This window comes from Malania oleifera, chromosome 1 (genome assembly GCF_029873635.1).
Source record: "Malania oleifera isolate guangnan ecotype guangnan chromosome 1, ASM2987363v1, whole genome shotgun sequence".
Taxonomy (NCBI): Eukaryota; Viridiplantae; Streptophyta; class Magnoliopsida; order Santalales; family Ximeniaceae; genus Malania; species Malania oleifera.
In genome coordinates, this window is record NC_080417.1 from 63,404,877 (window position 1) to 63,414,180 (window position 9,304).

Consider the following 9,304-nt stretch of genomic DNA (forward strand, 5'->3'; position numbering starts at 1 on the left):
ATGCATATTTGTGTAATTTGTAATTTATTCACACAAGTGTTTGATATTAAATTTATGTTTGTTTTTCCTTTCTTTAAGTGGTGTTTATTTTAGTATGAGAATGAAGTTATAGTTCAAATTTTCAAAGAATAAATTATTTTCTTTTGCAAAATCTCTATTTTGTCCTTAGATTATTGGAAGCAACATAGCTTAGTTTGTATAGTTAATAATAATGTATAAAATAAACAAAAAAATAAAGAAGAAAAGAATTCAACTTGCATGTATCATACCATTGTCTAAAGGTAAATTTGTCTCCTTTCAAAAACCCAAGTTTGAAGCCCATGTATTATCCATGCTGCTATTCAGGCCCTCTCTCTCCTAATTGGGCTCACTCAAATATTCAACCAACCTTTTGCAAACCTCGGTCCATGTTTCTATACTGCAAATTTTGACATAGGAAAACAAATAAAAATTCATTTATTCAAATTAAATACGATTTAATTCCATATACCCATGTTTATTATATCAGAATAAGCGTTCCAACCCTACACTCCTAACTTCATCTGCCTTATACTCTTATTTGGGAGGTTATGACAAACGATATTAATGTCTCAAATTTAAAAAATGAATGGGACTTTATTAGATCATGCAAAATGGAGAGAAATATCTTTGAATTTTGAAAATTCATAATTCAAACAAACAAACTGACCAACAACCACCTACTGACATCCTTATTCACAACCTAATACATGGCAACACTTACGTGGCCCTTCCAAAATAATCAACCAATGAAAAAAAAAATTCAAATTTTAAATTTCTATTAGGTTAGTTGAATGCCCTAGGGGATTGGACAACCACCTACAGTTGGCGCCAAAAGTAATTTGCATATGTATTAAAAAAAAAAACAAGGAAGAAAGGGAGCAGTCAACCACCTATAAGTGTTTGGTCGACTACCATTTGGAAAATTTATTTTCTTTTATTTCTTTCTCAAATATTAATATCTTCACTTGGGCTAAGATTTATTTGGTAAAATATGATTATCAATTGCTACACAAGAATAAATCCAAAATCATATTCCACAAACATGAATTCATTTTTGCAAAACATTAATTCATTTTCCAAACACAACCATAAGTCCATATCAATATCTCCATTTAGTCCAAGGACAATCAGCCATCATGAATCCACTACCATAAATAAAAATCCATTTGCACAAGATATCCATCTAGTAAATTTCATAATCATCATGTTTAGCACAAATTCTAGACATCCAAAATATCATCATAATGTCATTTAGTCCAAAATCCAAAAACTACCATAAACAAGTACTTCATGCCAAATATAAGACTAAGTCACAAAATACACCAAGAACAATATATTGTGTCAAGATGACACAAAACCATTAGAAATGTTTACAAATATTCTATCAAAACACATATATATAATGGGTGTTTATACAAATCCAAGGCAAAGAAAAAAAACATAAATAAAAACAACAAGTCAATTGCATTAGAGGCAGCAGAGGAGTTTGATGTTGATGCATCAAGAACTACAACATCCAGTCCATACTAAAGCTCATGTCCTATTTGAATGAGTAGAGCTCTTTTTGCTGATATTACTGTAGACATCCTAATTTTCATCAATCTAATCGTTGAAATACATGAGGTCAAATGATCCATTTTGAACAAGTGATAGTCCCGAGTCAAATGAGTTCAATTCATGATCTAAGTGTGGGGTCGTTTGTTTAAATTTAGCCCTTAATTCTTTAATTAAGTCCATGGAGCATATGCTACAATTGAGTGTTGGAGTCAAATCATACAAAATAGTTTAATTGGTATTTATGGGTTCTTGTAAAGTCCTTTCATAAAAATTTGGTTATTTGAAATTTCTTTTAGGAGAACTTCCAGTTTTAAAAATCAGCCCCTAATATGTTTATTATCGTTTTTTTCAATATTTAGTAAATTCAAAAAAAATTTAAATATTCAGTATATGCTTCAAAGTAATTAAAAAGATAAAGGGAAAGAAATACCTGGGCTTCCGACCGAGAGCAGAGGGAGACTGGGAGAGAGGAGGAGCTCATGCACTAGCTGGCGGCGGACAGCAGAGGGAGATCAGGTGGGAGCAGGCGGCGGGGAAGGGGAAGAAGCAGGAGAAGCTGGCGCGGTGGTTGGCGGCGAAGAGCAGAGGGAGATCAGGTGGGAGCAGGCGGCGGGGAAGGGGAAGAAGCAGGACAAGCTGGCGCGATGGCTGGCGGCGAAGAGCAGAGGGAGATCAGGTGGGAGCAATCGACAGGGAAGGGGAAGAAGTAGGAGGAGCTGGCGCAGTGGTTGGTGGCGGAGAGCAAAGGGAGATCAGGTGGGAGCAAGCGGCGGGAAGGGGGAGTTCAGGTGGGAGCAGGCGGCAGGGAAGGGAGAGATCAGGTGGGAGTAGGCGGCGAGGAAGGGGAAGAAGCAGGAGGAGGGAAAAGATCCCACGCGCGGACATAAGAAGATTTTTGGGCATTAGTGACGGTTTCAAAACTCTCACTTCAACTCTCCATTTTTTTTTTTTTATAAATAACAAAACATTAGTAACGGTCGAAATCCGTCACTAATAACCGGCCAATAGTGACGAATACGTAAATTCGTCACTAATATTATAAAGTAAACATTTCTTATTTTTTTTAAAAAATTGAAGTATTAGTGACGGTTGTGAAATTCGTCACTAATAACAGGGGAATAGTGACGAATTTAAACATTCGTCACTAATACTGCGAAGTGAAATTTTTTTTTTTTTTTTTTAAACAAAGTAAAAGTATTAGTGACGGTTACATAATCCGTCACTAATAATGGGCTAGCAGTGACGAATTTATAAATTCGTCACTACTACTCTAAAGTAATTTTTTTTTTTAAATAATAGTAGTCACGGTTATTTAACTGTCACTAAAGTTTCCTTTTAGTGACGGATTTAATTCGTCACTAATACCACAAGAATCGTTACAAATATTTTCCTAGGATAAATTCTGCGCCAAAAATATTTTCGCGCCTTTGTTTTGGGTTTTTTGTAGTGACGATCAAGTTTTCATGCTTTGTCCTTGGATTGAGTCCATCTTTTCTTCAAGATTTCATATTCTTTGAGCTTTCTCACTTTGCATTTCTTTGGCTCTTTTGACTTTAATGTTCCTTGGCTTTCAACAACTTATTCATGTCCTCATATTCTTCAAGGTTTAATATATCATCTTTAAATCCATGCTTTGACTCATTTAAGCTTCATTTGATCCTTGTGAGCACTTTGACCTTACTTTCTCATATGTGAGCCCTGAAATAACATTACTCCCGCAAATATGTTAAATTCCACTTGTTTGTTAGCATCAAAACAAGATAACAAGATTTTAAGCCTTGTAAGGCCAACAGTATTTGTTTGTGGATTGCAAAATCTCTTCAAAACATTTCCAAATATCTTGTGGGATTTATTTTGATATAAATTTGAAAAGATATTTGTTTATGTGATAGTGATCTTTGTTGCAATATTCATTCACTCATATATTATTTGCTGAATACAAAGATTACACATCTTTTGCAAACCAAGCATATACATTATTTGATATTTACATGCTTGAGACATCCTGCTGATTGAAATATTTGAGACTTTATATCTTTGTGTGAACTTATTGATTGAATATCTTGAGATACAAAGATTGTCTGTTGATACTCTCACGTACTCATCACACTAATAGAAATATATTTGAGAGCTGAAATATTAGACCACATTGAGCTTACATATTAAATCATATTGTGGTGTATGTAATTGTGCGTAGTTGGGTACACATATGCTTTTCTTGAAAGCATAATTACTGTACCGTTTCATTTATTGAGCAAAACTGTTGTATTCCAGGCATGGGCCTGAAGAGGGAGACTAGCCCTGGAATAGTCCCGGATTGGCTTAGACCCGGTTAGGAAAGTTAGGTGTGTCATCCTGTTAAGGCGTGTAGGTTGAGGTTAGCCTCGCTAATTGACCTGGTTAAGGTTGAGGTCAGCCCTATGCTAATTGACCTGGTTGTAATCGGTGCCGCTCCACCCTTAAGTGAGCTATTAGTGGAATCCTCGAGCTTGCGAACTAGAGGCGGGGACGTAGGCACATTTGGCCGAACCCCGATAACATATCGTGTGTTTGTTCATATGTCCGCACTTCATATTTACTGCACGTGTATGTTGTTATGTGAATGATGCGCTTGATTTAAATTTGTGTATATTATATTTATCGGTGTATTTGGAATTGCATAAAAAGACCCTAGGTTGTAATATTCGGCTAGCATCTAACTCAACCTAGGAGAAAAGTTTGAAATTCCAATTCACCCCTCCCCCCTCTTGGCAATACACCAATTCTAACAAGAACCATGTAATATAATATTTTATAGAAACATGTTTATACAAAGTTTTACAGTACCGTGATTATACAAAATATTTTATAGAACTATGATATACAGAACATAGAACGATGACATATAGAAATAAAGATTATATAGAAATACATATTATACAAAATTACAGAGATTTAAAGCTTCATGGTTAATACAGAGAATATCAGAATCATGGTTAATACAGATAATACAAAATCATGGTAAAATAAATCGATCTTATATATAAATAGTATTATATAGTATCAAACCCTAATGGAACAAAGCAGTTTACAGAGTACGGTACCGTAGCTATACAGCATGGATAGTGCAACCATACGTCTCAGATAGAGTATGGTACAACCGATTGTGCCACAGATAGGGTAGAGGACTCCCTGACGTCTGGGCCAGGTGGAGTGAGGCCTTTCGAGCTAGAGGCATATATAGATGCATACAGCTAGGCTGACATTGGAGGGTCAACCAGTGTGTAGCCCCACCAATGGGCCACACAACCCAGTCATGAGGGGTTAAATCATGACATATAACCATCTAGGAGATATTTTCAGAGTTATGTATGTATTATAGAATTCACAAAAAACAGAGATTACTTATTACAGATAGAACTACGATTGATTCAATAACTAAGAAAATAAAGTATTTTAAATGACATAGATGTAGATTGTTATACTGATACTTTTTACATGATATCCTATTTATAGTTTTAATTAAAGGTTATAATTTATGTACAGACTCATATACTACACACTGGTAATAACATGTTTTCTCCTTACTGAGAGGTGTCTCACCCCAACAGTATAAATATTTCAGGTAACCTAGAGAAGTAGGCAGGGCCAGCTTAGAGGTAGAGGAGGCGACTAAGTGGGCATAGTTTTAGGGTGAACCTCAGGCTGGATAGTATAGCCCACAGTATTTTAAGATTTTTGGAAATGATATATATATATATATGCGTATGTATATACAGGTGGGTCCGTAGAACTCTAGTATTACGTATTTTGGGTTATGTATTGGATGTTATGTTTTTCCGCTGCATAGGTAGAACACAGGGATTGCACAGATTACCACGGTGCCTACTTTGGGCTGTGAAGATGATAGATGTTTATTTATAATGTATCAGAGAGTATGTTTTATAGCATGAAAAATAATAAATTAACAAAAATGGATAGAAATTTTGGGTCATTACACATACATTTTGCTTCAAATCTTCATTCTTAAAGCACAATGATGGAACATGAGGCATAGTAACTTTGAAACAATTTCATAATTCAATAGTTATGCAATATGAAAATGCCCTAGGGTTCCTTTAAAACCCAACAAGAGAGAGCTTGTAAAATTTGGCCTTTCCATCCCAATAGCATCCAATGGCCATCTTCCTCAATCAGAAAATCCTTGTGGTAGCTAGATACTACCTTTTCTTTTAATGTCTTCATGAGTTCCCTATTTAGTGGAAACGGCCTAAACCCAGCCTTCATATTTCGAGCATGCCAATGCTTGTATGTTTCAGGTCTAACAACTCTTTCTAAACCTTCACATGCTATAATATTCATAACTTGACGCCTAAGAAACTCTTGCTCAAACATCATCCTTCTTGGATTTTCACGGGTAAAGATAGTATCCATCATATCAAACAATGTCGAGTAGTGGTAGAATGCTTTCTAAAATCGACGGAAAAAGAAGGGGTCATTGAAAAACCCATTATTAATAGCATGGATGAATATATTAGGATTCATCTTCTTGATTAAGTTTAGAACAATATCCCTTGGACTCTTTGGTGCTACTGTGTCATCAAGTAGATGATTGTCAAATTGGTATAGGAAATTTACAGCAATGACCTCGTCTTTGTCAATCTTAAGGTCTTCAATTTAAATAGTATCCCATTTCTTATCTATAGCATTGTACTCAAATGGAATATTAAAGTGCTCAAAATACTTTGCCATATGACGTCCCATCTCCCCAACTTTTTGTGAACTCCAAAATCTTGATAGAGGGATCTCAAGTCCTGTAATGCGAAGTTTGGGAGGCCCACCAACTCTCGCTAAGAGATCGCGCACAATGATGGGCCATTGGAATCCAAGTTGTATACCAAAATCTATGATGTGATTCTTGGTTGCTCCGTTAGTTACATCCAAAATGTTATGGTTCGCAAAATATAAACTAATCCTTCTGAATGGGCAGGCCGAAGCAAATGCCCGATAAGATTTAAACATAGCATCGGGCGACGGTATCTTAGAATACCAGGAACGATAAATTTGATTCCTAACTCCCGCCAATCGTGCCTCAATACCATCGGCAAAATGATGGCTAATCCTTTGAGTTTCATCCCCAAAAGGAGAAGAGTACTGCCTAATCTCCTTCAGCATTTCATGTGCAGCCTTCCAATCAGTATCAATTATGGCCTGGGCACAAAGAAAAAGAAGAACCTTCAAATCCACCACTTCTATACTTCTCTTTTTCCTCGCTAGTACCCCAAGCTTAAATCCACATGGTTGCTTATTCTGAGGCAACAGCTTGTATCGTCCATTCTGCTGAACTTCATGAGCTACACGCCTGCTGCTCCTTATCATCCTCCGGAAAGAGAAAAACCTTTTCGAGCATCTCCGACAACTCCTCCTCTTCCGCACGAACCGCCAGCTGCTTGTTACTCCTCCCTCCTTCTGCATCTGTTTCCTCCCTGTCATGATTATTCTTCCCCATTCCACCGTCAGGCTCCTTGGATCCTGGCGGCAGAGCAGAGTAATAGTTGCCGAAATCAATAACTGGATGGATTTTACTAGCTTCCTCAACCCCTCTCCTAAAAAACATTATGGATTCATCATCTCTCAATGACTCGTGATTATTCTTCGCCTCCGGCTCATCAGCGTCGCCGCCCTTGCACTTTGGAAGCCACGTGCACTTAGACTTTTCCAAATCATTGTTTGGAAGGAACTTACTAGCTTCCTGTACCCCTCTTTGAAACAGAAATACGGACTCGTTGTGGTTAATTAAAGGATTTGAAGAAGAAGGTGTTGAACTTACATGAGGCTCCATAGGCGCAACGGCAGATCTCCCACTGATGGGCATTTTTGAGGTGGATGCCGAAGTGGAGTGAAGAACAGAGTTGCTAGTAGGAACACTGCAGAAAGGCGTGGGCTGTTCGGGTGAAGGAGAATACCGCTTATCCAGAACTTCGTACAACGATTCCTCGGTGACTCGGAGAGCCAATGGATCGATGAATATTTCCGCCATGTCCTCCTCCATGAGCAGCTCTGCCATTTCGTTGAAAATGGTATCAGGAAAATGTCGCCGATTGGCAGAGTCTCCTTCAGGTTGGTTCACCATGGAAGGCGGGGACAAGCAATCAGCTGGCTCCTGCTGATCAGGTGGAAGAGAAGGAAAATCCATGAACTAATTTTGATCAAAGGAGTTTAATTTCTTTGAATTGGAATAAGTTTCAGAAACCCCACCATACTAAACTGTATAAGATGGGCTTCAAAACTGATATGTAAGAACCGGCGTAGATGGCGTGGGGGGGGGGGGGGGGGGGGGGGGTGGTGGGGGGGGTTGGGGTAGTGAAAGAAGAGAAGGCTGAAGTTATTATTTAAAGAAGAAACTAAGAAAGAGAAACCAGGAAGGGGAAACGGAGAAGACAGAGACGAGGAGGTGAAATATTTAATATGGAAATATATACTTTCCATCTTAAAAAAAAAATACATTTTCCCATTTTTCAATTCTCTCATGTATATATATATACCCCTGTAATATTCAAGAATCAATAGAAAAAATTATTTTTTCTCCAATTTCAACATGGTATGAGAGCACAAGGTTCAAAACCAAATTTTTTTTTCCTAACCTTCCTTGCCTTACCGCTGCTTCATCGTTGCACTCTCTGTAACACTGGCACTGTCCCTTCTCTTTCTTGTCGTCGCCTTCTCCGGCTTTCTCTGTTTTTTTTCTATTTTTTCTCAGTACCAGCTTTATCTGTTTTTTTTTTTTTCACGACCGGCTTGCAGTTATTCCTCTGCATTGTGACTCTGCGAGTTACTGACCCCAGTCATGCCACGCTGCATCTCTGCCTCTCCTTCCTCTCCCTCAGCTCAAACTCTCAGATCCTTGCCGCCGCTGTCATCCGCTCAAGAACTTCAACAACAATAGTACCCTCGTCAATTTTTTGGCCATCTCTCAGGTCTCTTGTCTTCTCCGGCGTCGTCCCCGTTATCTCCATCTTTTCCGAAGAGAGCAGCAACGACAGTCCTCTCGGGTTTTTTTTAATTTCTGCAGAAGTAGCAGTCTCTCATCACTTCCTTACAAGAACCTCCTCATCCAAGGCTATCTCCCTAAGCCTTTCACCAGCAGCAAGATACTTCCGCACCTGTCGTCGCTCACCGTCATCTCCGGCGTTGGTTCATCATCTCTCATTCTTTCAACTATTCTCAGTTCCTGATGTCGTCTTCGTCCTCTGCAACCAGCTACTCCCACCATCTTCTCCGACGATCCCGTATCAGTTCAGCTCTCCGACATCATCATCTTCGACATTATCTCAGCTCTCCGACATCATCATCATCATCTTCGACATCATCTTTGAAATCATCTCTCTCAATTCCAGTTCGTCGTCTCGGCGGCTAGTTTCTGTTTGTAGCTTTCCGACAATCCATCTTAATTGTGTTTTCTTCTCCAAAGCCCATCTTCTTCGACAGTTTTTCAGTTGATCATCTCCGGTTTCAGCTTGCCTTAGTGGTCTCAACACTCTGATGGCACATTCGGCTTCTATGATTAAACTCGAAGATTATCAAATCAAAGGTTTATATTTTTGGTCATTGCAAAGATCAGATTTGACCCGATTCAGCGATTTGATTCATCTGAATTGATCTAACGTTATGGAAGCATCTGGTTTTTCAATGGCTGCAAATATTGTCACAAGTTCTTCAACCTCTTCTGAGATTTCTATCTTCGGTC

The 9,304-nt window shown here is 38.2% G+C and overlaps 1 protein-coding gene across 1 annotated transcript; it reads right to left on the reverse strand.

Moving 5' to 3' along the window:
* Positions 1–6,234: 6,234 nt before the first annotated feature.
* LOC131165761 (scarecrow-like protein 14) lies at positions 6,235–7,753 on the reverse strand. Its single transcript, XM_058123844.1, has 2 exons — positions 6,920–7,753; positions 6,235–6,768 (listed from the first exon to the last, which is right to left on the reverse strand). The coding sequence occupies exons 1-2, from the start codon at positions 7,751–7,753 to the stop codon at positions 6,235–6,237; spliced, it is 1,368 nt and encodes a 455-aa protein (XP_057979827.1).
* Between the last annotated feature and the right edge of the window lie 1,551 nt (positions 7,754–9,304).

Excerpts from the sequence above, each read along its gene's own strand:
- LOC131165761 (XM_058123844.1), bottom strand. The coding sequence starts at position 7,753 with ATGGATTTTCCTTCTCTTCCACCTGATCAGCAGGAGCCAGCTGATTGC. Across the intron at positions 6,769-6,919 it reads AGGATGATAAGGAGCAGCAG|GCCATAATTGATACTGATTG; the intron begins GCGTGTAGCTCA and ends CTTTGTGCCCAG.